This window comes from Brachyhypopomus gauderio, unplaced genomic scaffold (genome assembly GCF_052324685.1).
Source record: "Brachyhypopomus gauderio isolate BG-103 unplaced genomic scaffold, BGAUD_0.2 sc139, whole genome shotgun sequence".
NCBI classification, from domain to species: Eukaryota; Metazoa; Chordata; class Actinopteri; order Gymnotiformes; family Hypopomidae; genus Brachyhypopomus; species Brachyhypopomus gauderio.
The window spans coordinates 466,506-484,005 of record NW_027506960.1 but is presented as its reverse complement, the minus strand read 5'-3'; the positions used below and the strand labels follow the sequence as shown (position 1 = coordinate 484,005).

General features: G+C 52.4%; 1 protein-coding gene across 1 annotated transcript in view; it reads left to right on the top strand.

Moving 5' to 3' along the window:
* Positions 1–11,023: 11,023 nt before the first annotated feature.
* Positions 11,024–17,500, top strand: part of igsf3 (immunoglobulin superfamily, member 3) — a 43,213-nt gene continuing 36,736 nt past the window's right edge. Inside the window, 2 exon segments of the mRNA XM_076994336.1 lie at positions 11,024–11,074; positions 11,762–12,206. Of these exon segments, the coding sequence (XP_076850451.1) occupies positions 11,024–11,074; positions 11,762–12,206 (496 nt within the window).

The following is a 17,500-nucleotide window of genomic DNA, read 5'->3' as shown; positions in this document are numbered from 1 at the left end:
CAGCGCAGACAGGAGGAGGAGTGGTGGGGGGAGCCAGTGCTCCTCCTGCAGGAGAGCTGTGAGCGTGGTGAGCGGGGCTGATGGATGCTGCTCTCGCTACGCCGTGCTAGCGCTCCGATGAGCAGAACACTGGACCAGGCGGCCGCTACATTAGTAATGGAGAGAAGTGCTGTGGACTTCTACACAGCGCCCCCTGCTGGGAACATAACCTCTCTTCTGCCCACAGCTTCTCCTCCTTTGTGTCTTTTTACGACGATTCCCTCACCCTCTACACACACACACACACACACACACACACACACACACACACACACACACACACACACACCCTTTAGCACTAGCAGATAGCTCGTGTTGTCAGCTCTGAGTGGAGAGCAATGGGATCAAAGCTGAAGCAGGGTGCTTTGGGCGGTAAACAGACCTCGCGTCTCTTTCACACACACACGTGCAGAGGGCTGTGAAGGTGATCCAGCCCCAGGTTAGCGCTCACACACACACACACGCACGCACGCACGCACACACACGCACGCACGCACACACACACACACACACACACACACACACACACACAAGCCTCTTTTCAGAGCACTCCACTCTGCTCTACACACTATACTTCCCACCTCTCCTGTGCTGTCTGAGCCCCGCCCCTGTCTGAGCTCTCAGCCCCGCCCCTGTCTGAGCTCTCAGCCCCGCCCCTTGTCCCCATTTATCTCTCTGTCGGTCTCTCTCCTCCCTCTGTGTATTCTTGTCCTCAATCAAGCAAAAATACAACCGTTGTTATTGCAGAGGTCTGCGTGTGGACGTGTGATTGTGTGAACAGGGTAACAGTGCTGCTGACTACACCACCTCTATAGACCCCAACACTGCTGCCTACACCACCTCTATAGACCCCAACACTGCTGCCTACACCACCTCTATAGACCCCAACACTGCTGCCTACACCACCTCTATAGACCCCAACACTGCTGCCTACACCACCTCTATAGACCCAATACTGCTGCCTACACCACCTCTATAGACCCCTACAGTGCTGCCTACACCATCTCTATAGACCCAACACTGCTGCCTACACCACCTCTATAGACCCAACACTGCTGCCTACACCACCTCTATAGACCCCAACACTGCTGCCTACACCACCTCTATAGACCCCAACACTGCTGCCTACACCACCTCTATAGACCCCAACACTGCTGCCTACACCACCTCTATAGACCCCAACACTGCTGCCTACACCACCTCTATAGACCCCAACACTGCTGCCTACACCATCTCTATAGACCCAACACTACTGCCTACACCACCTCTATAGACCCCAACACTGCTGCCTACACCACCTCTATAGACCCCAACACTGCTGCCTACACCACCTCTATAGACCCAATACTGCTGCCTACACCACCTCTATAGACCCCAACACTGCTGCCTACACCACCTCTATAGACCCAACACTGCTGCCTACACCACCTCTATAGACCCCAACACTGCTGCCTACACCACCTCTATAGACCCCAACACTGCTGCCTACACCACCTCTATAGACCCCAACACTGCTGCCTACACCACCCCTATATACCCCAACACTGCTGACTACACCACCTCTATAGACCCAATACTGCTGCCTACACCACCTCTATAGACCCCAACACTGCTGACTACACCACCTCTATAGACCCCAACACTGCTGACTACACCACCTCTATAGACCCAATACTGCTGCCTACAGCACCTCTATAGACCCAATACTGCTGCCTACAGCACCTCTATAGACCCAACACTACTGCCTACACCACCTCTATAGACCCAACACTACTGCCTACACCACCTCTATAGACCCCAACACTGCTGCCTACACCACCTCTATAGACCCCAACACTGCTGCCTACACCACCTCTATAGACCCCAACACTGCTGCCTACACCACCTCTATAGACCCCAACACTGCTGCCTACACCACCTCTATAGACCCAACACTGCTGCCTACACCACCTCTATAGACCCCAACACTGCTGCCTACACCACCTCTATAGACCCCAACACTGCTGCCTACACCACCTCTATAGACCCAACACTGCTGCCTACACCACCTCTCTAGACCCCAACACTGCTGCCTACACCACCTCTCTAGACCCCAACACTGCTGCATACACCACCTCTATAGACCCTACACTACTGCATACACCACCTCTATAGACCCTACACTACTGCATACACCACCTCTATAGACCCCAACACTACTGCCTACACCACCTCTATAGACCCCAACACTGCTGCCTACACCACCTCTATAGACCCCAACACTGCTGCCTACACCACCTCTATAGACCCCAACACTGCTGCCTACACCACCTCTATAGACCCAATACTGCTGCCTACACCACCTCTTTAGACCCAATACTGCTGCCTACACCACCTCTATAGACCCAATACTGCTGCCTACACCACCTCTATAGACCCCAACACTGCTGCCTACACCACCTCTATAGACCCCTACACTACTGCCTACACCACCTCTATAGACCCAACACTGCTGCCTACACCACCTCTATAGACCCAACACTGCTGCCTACACCACCTCTATAGACCCCTACACTGCTGCCTACACCACCTCTATAGACCCCAACCTCCATCCAGACCAGCATAGCTGCTACTCTATGCTTCTTAGTGGGTGGAGCCAGGACATTAGGGGGCGTGGCTCTCGACAGGTCTCTGCAGGGCTGCACAGGGAACATGAAGGTTTTGCTTTTGTGCTGATGTGGTGAGACTGAACAGACAGACCCTCTGTGATGTATCCTGAGCATTTGGATGAGTGTTTGAAGCCCTTTTCAGTGTTTGAAACCTTTTTAAATTTTGTTTTTTTTTGAACTTTTTTTTTCTTTTAATTTGTTTTTTTTGTGTTTTATTGTCTTATTTTTTTCATGATTTTTGTGGTAGTATGAAAAAACCGTGTTTGAAGGTGTGTATGTATGTTTGTCCATGCGTGTGTTTTTAAATGTGTATGTCTGTGAGCATGTGACTATGTGCAAACACATGCTTCTGTTCTGTGAGCCTCTTTTTAAAGAAGGGATTTGTATTTGTGCATTCCTGTAATATATATATATATATATATGTGTGTGTGTGTGTGTGTGTGTGTGTGTGTGTGTGTGTGTGTGTGTGTGTGTGTGTGTGTGTGTGTGTTTGCACGTGTGTGTGTGCGTGAGCATGTGTGTGTGTGTCTGCCTGCCTGTGGCAGTTCCACAGGTGAGGAGGGTGAGTGGGAGTGAAGGGGAGAGGAGGAGTGGGAGTGAGTGGGAGTGAGGGTGAGTGGGAGTGAGGGTGAGTGGGAGTGGGAGTGAGGGGGAGAGGAGGAGTGAGGGTGAGGGGGAGTGAGTGGGAGTGAGGGTGAGTGGGAGTGAGGGTGAGTGGGAGTGAGGGTGAGTGGGAGTGAGGGGGAGTGGGAGTGAGGGGGAGTGGGAGTGAGGGTGAGTGGGGAGTGAGGGGGAGTGGGAGTGAGTGGGAGTGAGTGGGAGTGAGGGTGAGGGGGAGTGAGTGGGAGTGAGGAATGAGGGGGAGTGAGGGGGAGAGGAGGAGTGGGAGTGAGGGTGAGGGTGAGGGGGAGTGAGGGTGAGTGGGAGTGAGGGGGAGAGGAGGAGTGGGAGTGAGGGGGTGAGGGCGTGAAGGGGTGGGAGTGAGGGTGAGTGGGAGTGAGGGGGAGAGGAGGAGTGGGAGTGAGGGGGTGAGGGCGTTAAGGGGTGGGAGTGAGGGTGAGGGTGAGTGAGGGGGAGTGAGGGTGAGGGTGAGTGAGGGGGAGTGAGGGTGAGTGGGAGTGAGGGGGAGAGGAGGAGTGGGAGTGAGGGGGTGAGGGCGTGAAGGGGTGGGAGTGAGGGTGAGGGGGAGTGAGGGGGAGTGAGGGTGAGTGGGAGTGAAGGGGAGAGGAGGAGTGGGAGTGAGGGGGTGAGGGCGTGAAGGGGTGGGAGTGAGGGTGAGTGGGAGTGAGGGTGAGGGGGAGTGAGGGGGAGTGGGAGTGAGGGGGAGAGGAGGAGTGGGAGTGAGGGGGTGAGGGCGTGAAGGGGTGGGGGGTGGTGCGAGGGGGCTCCAGACACCTTTGCTCCTTTAATGTCAGGATTAAAGCAAGAAAATGCCACTCCACAGTAAGCATGTAGTCATCGCTTTTTACATACATCAGAGGAGGTGGAGGTGGGGGTGGATGTGGAGGTGGATGTGGGGGTGGGGGTGGAGGGCAGACTGCTGGAGGTTTTTCCCTGGGCTGAGCACCTTTAACGTCAATCCGGAATACCAACACTCCATACACGACACATGTTTCCAGGAGGCCTGTTGGACTGGGCGGCCCATTTCACCGGCGCTGTGGTGGTGTTGTGGTGGTGGTGTGGTGGTGCTGTGGTCGCTGTGGTGGTGCTGTGGTGGTGTTGTGGCGGTGCTGTGGTGGTGTTGTGGTGGTGCTGTGGTCACTGTGACGGTGCTGTGGTGGTGTGGTGGTCGCTGTGGTGGTGTTGTGGTGGTGCTGTGGTCGCTGTGGTGGTGCTGTGGTCGCTGTGGTGATGTTGTGGTGGTGCTGTTGTGGTGGTGCTGTGGTCACTGTGACGGTGTTGTGGTGGTGCTGTTGTGGTGGTGCTGTGGTCACTGTGGTGGTGTTGTGGTGGTGCTGTGGTCGCTGTGGTGGTGTTGTGGCGGTGTTGTGGTGGTGTTGTGGTGGTCGCTGTGGTGGTGTTGTGGTGGTGCTGTGGTTGTTGTGGTGGTGGTGGTGTGGTGGTCGCTGTGGTGGTGGTGGTGGTGTGGTGGTCACTGTGGTGGTGCTGTGGTCACTGTGGTGGTGCTGTGGTGGTGTTATGGTGGTGCTGTGGTCGCTGTGGTGCTGTGGTGGTCACTGTGGTGGTGCTGTGGTGATGTTGTGGTGGTGCTGTGGTCGCTGTGGTGGTGTTGAGGTGGTGCTGTGGTCACTGTGGCGGTGTTGTGGTGGTGCTGTGGTCGCTGTGGCGGTGTTGTGGCGGTGTTGTGGTGGTGCTGTGGTCGCTGTGGTGGTGTTGTGGTGGTGCTGTGGTGGTGTTTCTCTCAAAAGCTGTAGGGAGGTTTTCTATTTAGATTTATCTTCCTTGAACATATTTAGGTTCAGTTTTAGTAACTGCAGTGACCAGGCTAGTAGCCTGTGGTGTAGGAGAACCTGCGTGTGGGGGGGTTCTGAGTTTCTTATTTTATTTATATTACATAAAACCCATCTCTCTCTCTCTCTCTCTCTCTCTCTCTCTCTCTCTCTCTCTCTCTCTCTCTCTCTCTCTCTCTCTCTCTCTCTCTCTCTCTCGTCACACAATCGGGAGCCACTCTGCAAGATTCACTGCGACACACTCCGCCATCTCAGCACAGCATTAGTCTTTTAGCTGTGTGTGTGTGTGTGTGTGTGTGTGGGCGTGCACATGCCTGTTGGTGGCTTATGCATCATAATGAGTTTTCATGCTTTCGAACAACTGCAGGAAGGAGTGTGTACTCGAGTCAGAGGACTACCTGTAGCACTCGCGCGTGAACGTGTGTGAGTCTGTGTTCTGTATTAGAGAAAGGAAAGAGGTCATGTTGGCTGTAGGGTATGGGAGAGATGGGGAGTGTGTGTTTATGAGAAATGGACGGTCGGGTTTGAAGGAGGTCTCGTTTAAAGCAAACAGTTTGAAGCAGGTCTGTGTTTGAAGCAGACAGTTTGCAGCAGGTCTGCTGGAGAGGTCAGCTCAACTGTTTCTCTTCTCTCTCAGCAGGATTTGATGTAGAGTTTAAGAGAGAAATCACAGACCCATCCAAAAGCTCATGACCTCTTGAAGCCTCCTCTGTGCAGACCTCCTCTGTGCAGACCTCCTCTGTGCAGACTTGCTTTCCTGACTGTTCTCTTTCTTAGATTCTCCTTTGCAGTTTGTTTTCTCTCTCTTCTCTTTCTCTTTATGTCTCTTTTCATCCCTTGCCATATTTTCTCATTGCGCACAGTAAGTTATCTTGTTATCGCTGATGGACAGGTGTGGTCAGGGGTCCCGGCATAGTCAGGGGTCGCGATGTGGACCTTGTGGGTGAGTGAAGCAATTAGAGAAGCTCCATGAATGAACGGCAGCAACTAAGGCAGCCTTAGTCCCCTGACACCGCCCTGACACCGCCCTGACATCGCCCTGACACCGCCCTGACACCGCCCTGACATCGCCCTGACACCGCCCTGACGAGCTGCACATCACACAGAAATGCCCGATGCACCACACCTTCATCTTCAGTGGCTTTGAACCCTCATATTCCTCAGAACTACTCTCTCTCTCATGAGCCCAGAAAGTGTCCAAACCCGCGTCAAGGAAACGAGCATGCCTTTGGGAGTGTGTGTGTGTGTGTGTGTGTGTGTGTGTGTGTGTGTGTGGAGGGGGGGCATATTTCCCACTTATCCTTTGTTCTTTTCTCCGCTAATTGTTTAATTAATCCCTAACGCTTTTTGCATTTGAATTAACGGCGGGATTATGTTAATTGGCAGTGCCTCTTGCAGGCGTGGCTGTTTGATATTGTAATGGAGATGAGCAGAGTTAACGTTCTCCTCTCTGTGGAGGACAGCCTCATCTCCTGGAGCTCCAGGAGGGAGATGCTCCTTCACTTCACTCATTGTCTTTACTCAGCCACACAGCAAATTGAATTGCAGCAGCAGATAAGAGGATGCAGGCTGCTGCTCTCTGCTAGTTCTCCACATGTTCATCTCCGACACCTGAGGAGACCTCCAGCCTCCACCAGCAGGTCTGCCAGCAGACCAGCCGGCAGCCCTGGACATTTTCATTTAACTAGTCCACAGTTACGGAGTGCAGTGGAAGTCTTGGGTCTCTCTCCAGGCCCCTCTCAGGCATCTGAGCCCAGGGCCAACGGCCTCCTGGTCCTGGTAGACGTTCTGGCCACATGTTGAGGAGAAGTATGAAGCTCATGTCAGTTTCTGTAACGCACTTTCTTTGATTAAGATATGAGGCCATGACGATGTGTCCCTCTCATAGATGGGGAGGAGACTAACATCTTGTTGTAGGAGTTGCAGCAAAGTCACACACACTCAACGTGTGGGTGAAATGGGACTACTATCCGGACACGTGCAAGAACGTCTCCCTGGCTGTCCGGACACGTGCAAGAACGTCTCCCTGGCTGTCCGGACACGTGCAAGAACGTCTCCCTGGCTGTCCGAACACTTGCGAAGATGTCTCCCTGACTGTCCGCACACTTGCGAAGACGTCTCCCTGGCTGTCCGGACACGTGCAGGAACGTCTCCCTGACTGTCTGCCTAACGCACCAGCTCCCAGATTCTCGATACCCTCATTCTGTATCTTCTGATTCTCTTTGAATCTCCTACATCTCTCTGGATCTCCTGCCTCAACATCCTGAGATAACTTATTTGATGTCCTCTGAATGTTAAACCATAAATCATATCAAGTCAAGAATTTATTGTTGGCATAGAAACAGTCATTGCTGCTGCTCTTGTTGGGAAGTTGTTATGGTAACAAAATGTAGTATCTAATGGTAGCTGTGGGTCAGGGTAGCTCCTCATTGTTGGGTAACACGTTTGCGTTTGGGTGGTACAGTTATCATGACGATTGTCAGGTTCTCGTTACTGAGTTGGAGTGGGATGAATGCATCTAAGGCTGCACTGAAACACACACTCACACACACCTACACACAAACACACACTATGGACCATCATTGACCTCCGTGAACAGGAGTGAGGCTCCTTATATCCTCTGGCCCAAATCTCTTCACACTTGGAACATTTATTCTTTCCACGCCACTGTTTGTCTTTCTGAAGAACCGTGCTGCTGTCTCTGGTGTGAGGCAGAACACAGTGGGAGAAGGAGATGTTCAGTGCTGCTCACATCTCTTTATTACTCTCTCTGTCTATCTCCATCACTCTCTCCATCTCTTCATCACTCTCTCTCTGTCTATCATCACTCTCCATCTCTTCATCACTCCCTCTCACTGTTGTTCTTGGCTCAGTTCTGAGAGACGCAGCTTTGGGTGTAGGAGTAGGTAGGAGTAGTAGGCGGGGGTAGTAGGTAGGGGTAGTAGGTAGAAGTAGTAGGTGGGGGTAGTAGGTAGGAGTAGTAGGTAGGGGTAGTAGGTAGAAGTAGTAGGTGGGGGTAGTAGGTGGGGGTAGTAGGTAGGGGTAGTAGGTGGGGGTAGTAGGTAGGGGTAGTAGGTGGGGGTAGTAGGTAGGGGTAGTAGGTAGGGGTAGTAGGAGTAGTAGGTAGGAGTAGTAGGTGGGGGTAGTAGGTAGGAGTAGTAGGTGGGGGTAGTAGGTAGGAGTAGTAAGTGGGGGTAGTAGGTGGGGGTAGTAAGTAAAAGTAGGTAGTATGTAGTAATAGCATGTATTTAGTAGTAGGTAGGGGTAGTAAGTAAAAGTAGGTAGTATGTAGTAGTAGTATGTATTTAGTAGTAGGTAGGGGTAGCAAGTAGGAGTAGTAGGTAGGGGTAGGAAGTATGTAGTAGTAATAGTAGTAGTAGTAGTAGTAGGTAGGGGTAGGAAGTATGTAGTAGTAATAGTAGTAGTAGTAGTAGGTAGGGGTAGAAAGTATGTAGTAGTAATAGTAGTAGTAGTAGGATGGGGTAGGAAGTATGTAGTAGTAGTAGTAGTAGGTAGGGGTAGGAAGTATGTAGTAGTAATAGTAGTAGTATGTAGTAGGTAGTAGTAGTAGGTAGGGGGTAGGTAGTATGTAGTAGTAGTAGTAGTAGTAGTAGTATGTAGTAGGTACTGGTAGTAGTAGTAGGTAGGGGTGAGTAGTATGTAGTAGTAGTAGTAGTAGTAGTAGTAGTAGTAGGTAGGGGTAGGTAGTATGTTGTAGTAGTAGTAGTAGTAGTAGTATGTAGTAGGTAGTAGTAGTGGGTAGGGGTAGGTAGTATGTAGTAGTAATAGTAGTAGGTAGTAGTAGTAGGTAGGGGTAAGTAGTATGTAGTAGTAATAGTAGTAATAGTAGTAATGGTAGTAGTAGTAGTAGGTAGGAGTCTAGTGGCTGGAGTGTGCTGTTAATGCTCCAGACTCCCAGTGACCAGTCACTCCTTCATCCCTTTCTCTCACTCCTTCATCCCTCTGTCTCTCTTTCTCTTTCTCACTCCTTCATACCTCTGCCTCTCTCTCTCCTTCATCTCACTCATTTCTCTTGCTTCACTAGCAGTCTTGGGTCTTCTGTCTCTCGGTTGTGAGTAATGGAGGAAACCTGTGTGTGCGTGCGTGCGTGTGTGTGTGTGTGTGTGCGTGTGTGTGTGCGTGTGTGTGTGCGTGTGTGCGTGTGTGTGTGCGTGTGCGCGTGTGTGTGCGCGCGTGTGTGCGCGCGTGTGTGTGTGTGTGTGTGCGTGTGTTAACCCTGAGTAGAGCAGCTTGCCTGGAGTAGCTTGCTTGTACACATTCAGTCATGTGAGGCAGTGATGCTCTTGGCGGGTGGTGGGCTGTGGTGAAGAGCTTTAAGCAGTGAGCTCATACCGACGGACCCCAATGACGTCGGCCCCAGGGTCTGAACAGACGTGCCGGTGTAAACACACAGGATTGCAGCTCTGTCTGACTCTCTCTTTCTGAGACTGTCACCGAGCCTTTTGTAACACAGTCAAGCTTTTTTTGTTTGCGTCCTAGACTCTGAGGGAGAGGGAGAAAGCGTGTTTAAAGTGAGCTCGCTTGCTGGGGCCTTTGAGGACCTTGAAGCATCTTCGTTCTGTTTTATTTTTGCGGTGACAGTGTGAATTTAGAGCTACATTTGTAGTGACAGTAGCTTCAGATAAGGCTGAAAGCCCAGACTAGCTCATTAGGCAACAAAGACTTACTGAGGGACTGAAACTCTCAACAACAGAAAAACACAAGGGCAGAATGGAGGTTTGAGCACACTGTCTGTTCCTCAGCCCACCCCCATAGCATCCCAGCACCCATAGCACCCACACTCACCCCGCCCTCGCCCCGCCCCCATCCCACACTCACCCCGCCCTCGTCCCACACTCACCCCGCCCCATCCCACACTCACCCCGCCCTCGTCCCGCACCCATCCCACACTCACCCCGCCCTCGTCCCACACTCATCCCGCCCCATCCCACACTCACCCCGCCCTCGTCCCACACTCACCCCCGCCCTCGTCCCACACTCACCCCGCCCTCGTCCCACACTCACCCCGCCCTCGTCCCACACTCACCCCGCCCCATCCCACACTCACCCCGCCCTCGTCCCACACTCACCCCGCCCCATCCCACACTCACCCCCGCCCCATCCCACACTCACCCCGCCCTCGTCCCACACTCACCCCGCCCTCGCCCCGCCCCCCCCGTCCCACACTCACCCCGCCCTCGTCCCACACTCACCCCGCCCTCGCCCCGCCCCCCCCGTCCCACACTCACCCCGCCCTCGTCCCACACTCACCCCGCCCTCGCCCCGCCCCCGTCCCACACTCACCCCGCCCTCGTCCCACACTCACCCCGCCCTCGCCCCGCCCCATCCCACACTCACCCCGCCCTCGTCCCGCCCTCATTCTGCCTTTGTCCCCTTGATCTGTTGACTGATATTTTCTCTCACAGATGCCCATGCTTTACAGCATTTAGAAATATACTCACTCGAGCGGCGTCCACACACTGACCAGGGTCCACACACTGACCACACATCCATATATATGGGGGCATTTACGTGTGCTCTTTAGAACCGCCCCTGGGTGTAGACAGTGTCCTACACAGTGTAGACGTCCCTTCCTCCTCAAATGCTTCTATCTGCGTCCCTTGTTCTTTTTGTAGTCTATAAATAGTCCTGTTCAGAACCTGCTGAAGAGTTCCTGTCCTTCCGTCACTGGTACAGCTGCAGTGCGTTTAAAATGTGTTCTCATTCTCCCGAGTGGCTCAAAACAAAAGCGTGTGGGGAACTGATACCTCGGAACCGGAGAGAACGTCAGCAGAAGAGGGATGTAAGCTCACGGGTCACAGCGGTGTAGCGTGGTGCTCGTTCATGTGCACCACGCTGCTCGTGCGCACACGAAGAACTCTGTCGGGTCGTCAGCGGGCCAGCAGGAGCGGATCTGAGTGAGAGATGCTATCGGGCCGGGCCCAGCGGTACCAGCCAGACTCGCTGCGCTGCTGTGTGAGCAGGGAGGCTAATCAGGGCGCGCAGAGACAGAGCTGGTGTGCTCGTGTGTAGCTGTCTGCAGGGGGGACGCAGTGCTGATAGAGGACTGTGTGTGTGTGAGTGTGTGTGTGTGTGTGTGTGTGTGTGTGTGTGTGTGTGTGTGTGTGTGTGTGAGAGAGAGAGAGAGATAGAAGGAACAAAATCCTGGCATCTTGGGCATTGCAAAAGATAGCATGTCTTGTGAGTCTGTATGTCTGTGTGTTGAACATGAATCGTGGTTCTGTGACAAATTTGCACACAGACCTTTATTTATGCATACATATACACACAAGCACAGGCTCATAGGCATGTAGAAACACTTCTTCCATGGTGACATGTTGAAGATGGAGAGAGAAGCCAGTGACGGGCAGATGACTGTCTGCCAAGAGACAGTGTGTAGAGAGTGGTGATGGAGACAGAGATCAAAGGAGAAAGGGGGAGAAAGAGACAGAAAAGAGACAGAGACAGGGTAGAGACGGAGACATATATCCAGGAAGAGAGATGTGCAGAGGAGTAGGGGAATAGAGAGATATCTGCTGAGAGGATACGGAGGAATGAGAGGTTGATGGTGAGAACAACACAGCTAGACTAAATTCAAACGTTAATGTGTCCCACTGAGGTGTTTTTGTACGAAAGTTCTTGTTTTCGTCCTGTCTGATCCAGGCTGTCGTTCTCACTCTACCCGCAGTGATTCCCGACACGCTGTCAGTGACGTCAGTGGCCCAGTCCCTGTCCACGGTGGAGGGCGATACACTTCAGCTGAGCTGTGAGGTCACGCATAAGACCACTCAGCACACACACCTGGCGGTGGGCTGGTACCTACGTCCGGCCGAGGAGCCCTCCGGCACACCCCGCGACCTCGTCACCCTCTCCAGGGAGTTCGTGCTGAGGCCCGGCGGGTCCTACCGCCAGCGTCTCGCCTCCGGAGACCTACGGCTGGACAAGACCAGTGCCAGCACCTACCGGCTCACCATCTACAAGCTGCAGCCCGCAGACCAGGGCCAGTTCTACTGCGAGGCTTCTGAGTGGATCCAAGACCCGGACCGCTCTTGGTACGCAATGACGCGCAAGCAGTCCGACAAGACCACTGTGAAAGTCCAGCCCACAGGTGAGTGTAAGGAACCCCTGACCTGTGGGTGACGCATGGCCCATGAGGGTAATGATCCCTGTTCCATTTTCCTAACCCTTCAACCCTTTCGAACCCTCTCCTAAGCCTGACCCTGGTCCTAACTCTACCCCTAACCCTGACCCTGGTCCTAACTCTACCCCTAACCCTAACCTTGGTCCTAACCCTGACCCTGGTCCTAACTCTTCCCTTAACCCTAACCTTGGTCCTAACCCTGACCTTGGTCCTAACTCTACCCCTAACCCTAACCATGGTCCTAACCCTGACCCTGGTCCTAACTCTACCCCTAACCTTGGTCCTAACCCTGACCCTGGTCCCTTGCTTGACTCAGTATGATGTGGGATTCTATCATGTCAGCATGGCAGTCAGACTCTCCAGATTGCCCTCCCCACACTGGAATGCTGTATTTCACAGCAGCTGGTGCTGGATATGGAGTCTAGGAGCCCCCCCCCCCCCCCCCCCCCCCCCCCACCTGCGAGTCTCCTCCACCCAGATGTCTCCTCCACCCAGATGTCTCCTCCACCCGGATGTCTCCACCATGACACGTTCTCAGTCCACCACAGGGACAGGTCAAGCAGCAGCTGTGTGGGATGCAGCTAGCAGGGCTTTACAACATGCTGAACACTGAGAACAGCTGCCTCACACCTACGCCCACACCAGCTCAGCAGTTCAGCAGTGTTTGGGTGGTGCACCACCGTCTGTGTGGCATGAAGCTGTCGTTGAGCTCCTGATGGTTCATCAGAGTTTTTTGTGTGAGTGTCACTGCTGGGTGTCAGTGGTCCATCACAGATGTTCTCGTATGTTCACGTTACCCTGTGGACCTGTTACCCTCCTTCTCCACTAACCGTGATTCCAGACAATCACGCAAATGTCATGTGTTGAAGATGAAGTTCATCATGCACACATTCATGGGTGGAGATGCTCAAGATTGGAGCTGGGCTAATGCTAATGACTCCATTAGTGTGATGTATAAGGTGTGGTGGAGGTGTTCAGATTGGAGGTGTGCTAATGCTAATGACTTCATTAGTGTGACGTATAAGGTAGGTGGAGGTGTTCAGATTGGAGGCGGGCTAATGCTAATGACTCCATTAGTGTGATGTATAAGGTGTGGGTGAGGTGTTCAGATTGGAGGCGGGCTAATGCTAATGACTCCATTAGTGTGATGTATAAGGTGTGGTGGGGGTGTTCAGATTGGAGGTGGGCTAATGCTAATGACTCCATTAGTGTGATGTATAGGTGTGGTGGAGGTGTTCAGATTGGGGGCGGGCTAATGCTAATGACTCCATTAGTGTGATGTATAAGGTGTAGGTGGAGGTGTTCAGATTGGAGGCGGGCTAATGCTAATGACTCCATTAGTGTGATGTATAGGTGTGGTGGAGGTGTTCAGGTTGGAGGTGGGCTAATGCTAATAACGCCATTAGTGTGATGTATAAGGTGTGGTGGAGGTGTTCAGATTGGGGGCGGGCTAATGCTAATGACTCCATTAGTGCATACCTGTCAAGTTTTGTATTTAAAAATACGGGACATTTCCCGTATATGACGTCATAGCCTAATTTGCATAATCAGTTATTTGCATATAGCCGCAATCGAGGCTGTAGGAGAAACGAAAACGTCTTTGGAGTGGCAAAAGTGAAGAAAAAACACCCCAAATATGTTTTGAACTACAAATGAATTAAAAAATTTAAAATTTCTAGTGGTATTTCTAGCTACAAATGGGGACATCTCCTGGGCATATTTCTGTGCCTTTAGTCCGCGTTTGTGCTTGGCAGATTGTTCGTGCTGATGGACATCGTTCCTTCCCCCATGAGAGGCACTAAAATCACAGCTACATATCTTACAGAATGAGTAGCTGTGCCCCTTCATGCTCCTCTTTAGGAAAATAAATTCCCTGTCCCATTCGTCAAGGTACTTACACGTACGCTTAGCTTTTTAGGCAGGACTGCCTTCTCTCGTTAAATACTGATTTGTTGTTCCACGTTTGCTCCCACTGTCGACACTAAACCTGCGAGTTTTCAATTTTTATATTTTTTTAAAAGCATTCATGTGTCGCTCCAAACAGAATTCTGTCACTAGCCTCGCGAGAACTGCCACCTGCAGTATTCTGGGTGGCAGTTCTCGCGAGGCTAGTGACAGAATTCTGTTTGGAGCGGCACATGAATGCTTTAAAAAAATAATAATTGAAAACTGAAAATACGGGACAAATACGGGAAAATAAAAATACGGGACGTCTCCGGGACAGAGCGGTAAAATACGGGACTGTCCCGGCCAAAACGGGACACTTGACAGGTATGCATTAGTGTGATGTATAAGGTGTAGGTGGAGGTGTTCAGATTGGAGGCGGGCTAATGCTAATGACTCCATTAGTGTGATGTATAAGGTTTGGTGGAGGTGTTCAGATTGGAGGCGGGCTAACGCTAATGACTCCATTAGTGTGATGTATAAGGTGGAGGTGTTCAGATTGGAGGTGGGCTAATGCTAGGTGTAGGTGGAGGTGTTCAGATTGGAGGCGGGCTAACGCTAATGACGCCCTTCCTGGCATAGAAAGCTGAGCCAAATCTGAGCTTGTTGAAGCTGTTCCTGACGTAGAGTTAGATTCAGCCCACAAACAACCAAACACTCATATGTGTGTGCACATGCATTTAAATGTTTTTCTGACCTTGGGTATTGTGAAAGGCACAATTTATCTTCTTATTATATCATACCATCGTGGATTCAGTATGTTTGCTTTTTCTATATAGCTTATTACATATCAGCAGTTGTGACATGTACCAGTCTGATCTGGCCTGTTCCTGTCCTCTCCGAGCTGTGATCTGGGGGTTGTTGACACCATCATTCATCGTGGTTTTATCGCAGCCGTTTGGTTAATCTTTCGTTTGTCACTGCCAAATGCGACTTGGGCATCTCCCCATCAGACTCCCCAGAGCCAGGGGAATTAGTATGAAGCGATTCCACGGGGATTAATGATCAAAGCTCATCAGCGGTGACATCAGCAGTTCCAGGCACCGCCTGGTCGGGCCCGGCCGGAGCGAGCCGGGCCAGGAGGGGAGCAGCCTCCTCTCCGCAGGGAGCAGTCCGCACCACCGTCTGCCATCTCTGCTGCCTTTTTATGGCTGTGAGCGCTTCAGCCGGAGGCGTTTGGAGCGGGCCGTGCTGGCCTTCCCCACGCTCCGCACCACGACGTGCGGTGAAGCTCGTCCCACACTCGTCTGTTGCCTAATCAGTTGCAGCTGTAGGCAGGTGGGCCTCCCCCTCACCATCTGATGTAATGGTCCACGCGGCTCGTGAGACGCGTTCGCCTTTCCTTTGGATGGCGAAGGTGTTGGTTATGAGAGCAGTGGAACGGCATCAGAAGGGTGCGCATGCGTTCTGTGATGACACTCTTTACAGAATCACACCCGCTGTTTGGAGTGAGACGCAGTTACGAGGCACGCAGGGTCAGGCGTGGGCGCTGCGAGCTGGGCCGGTGATTCAGATGGAGATTCCCACGTTACACTTTGTTTTCAGGGCATTTTCCTTAGCCAGCTTCCACAGCTAGTGCACACAGACCTTTGTGGGAGAGGAGGGGCGTGGCCAGCCTGAGACCGAGCGTAGCCCGTCCCACCAGGCGGTGTAGGAGCTACGGTCCCTCCACCTGAACTGCAGTGTTCTCAGCTTTGGTCTCACTGAGGCTTCACTCAGCCTGCCCTGAGGTCTCCACCTCTCCATCTCCAATCAAAAACCGTCTCTCTCTTTCTTCCCTCTCTCTCAATCCCTCTCTCTCTCTCTAGATCTTCTCCCCATCTCATCTTCTCACTCTCTCCTGCACATCATCTCTCTGTTCCAGTTCCCCACACATTCACTGTCATTCTCTCGTTGAATAGTCCAGTGGGTGTGGCCTGTTGATGTGAAAGCTGAATGCCATTGATACAGATGTGAGGAGTGAGCGCTGCACACACACCCCCCCCCCCCCCCCCCCCCCCAACACCAACACTGGGGCTTTTGTGCAGCGTGGGTGTCAGAACGGGGTGAAATGACCCCGTGAGCAGCTGAGCACCGAGGTCTCTGGGCTGCAGGGGCAGGAGGGCATGCGGACGTGGGGTCGAGCGGGGGAGGGTGTCCGCTCCACCCGGCCGGTTACGCAGGAGGTGGTGGCATTTCTACGGCGGCGATGAGGAACAAGCAGGCTTTGAGAGGCTGCGCACACTGCTCCCTTGTGCTCCCTCACACCTCCGCACACGCATGTGAGCGGAGCCAGGAACTCCGCTACACGGGCATGGAGGCGAGACCGTCCCACCGGACAACCGACGCCTGCACTGGACCTCCAGGGGGCGCTGATGCGTAAATATTCCTTTAATTAGCTGATGAATAATTCACGTCCATACGTGTGTGCGGTTTTCAAAGGGCAGGAATGTTGTAACTTTTAATCCATTGAAGGCAGTGGGGAAATTGCTGTCTCGAGTGGTTAAGGCTCTGTGTTGTAAGACCAGCTAATTTTCATATATGTATAATAATGTGAAGAAACGGCCTGTAGGGTAGTGTTTTTAAATGTTTCTGTATATTAATGCATCATAATGTTTCATCTAGCAACAGCTAGCATTTCGTTACATCTTAATCTGATTATCTTAATCTCATGTTTTGGAGTTAGTCTTTGAAGTGAAACGTGAACTTTAAATTGGATTTTTCTAGTCGATTGGTTCGTGTGCACTTGTGTTCCTGCGGCACAACTGCTGCCCCCCTGGGCATTCTGCTGCCCCCCTGAGGATTCTGCTGCCCCCTGAGGATTCTGCTGCCCCCCTGAGGATTCTGCTGCCCCCCTGGGGATTCTGCTGCCCCCCTGGGGATTCTGCTGCCCCTCTGGGGATTCTGCTGCCCCCCTGAGGATTCTGCTGCCCCCCTAGGGATTCTGCTGCCCCCTGGAAAATGCCCCAGATATGTTCTTGTTTGGAGGAGACCGTATGCTGCATGTGCTGCCAATGCCCTCACTAGTCATATTTACATGGAGGAAGCATCATGTGCTTTAAGCGTCTGGCTGACCCGTCTGCCCGGGGCTAGGGCTTCTTACCTTACACATGTGTCCTGTTGCATTCACATGTGTCAGAACAACATGCTGTGGTCCCAGGTTGGTTGCAGCAAGGCACTGAACCCGGTCACCTGGTCGCCCTGTCACCCGGTCACCCAGTCACCCTATACACACCAAACACACATGTTTTGGTGAAATGTATATTGTACTGGACTGTACATTATGCAAACACCCTTTCCTGGGTCATCTGCTAATTGGCTGTGTACTGGGGTGGACC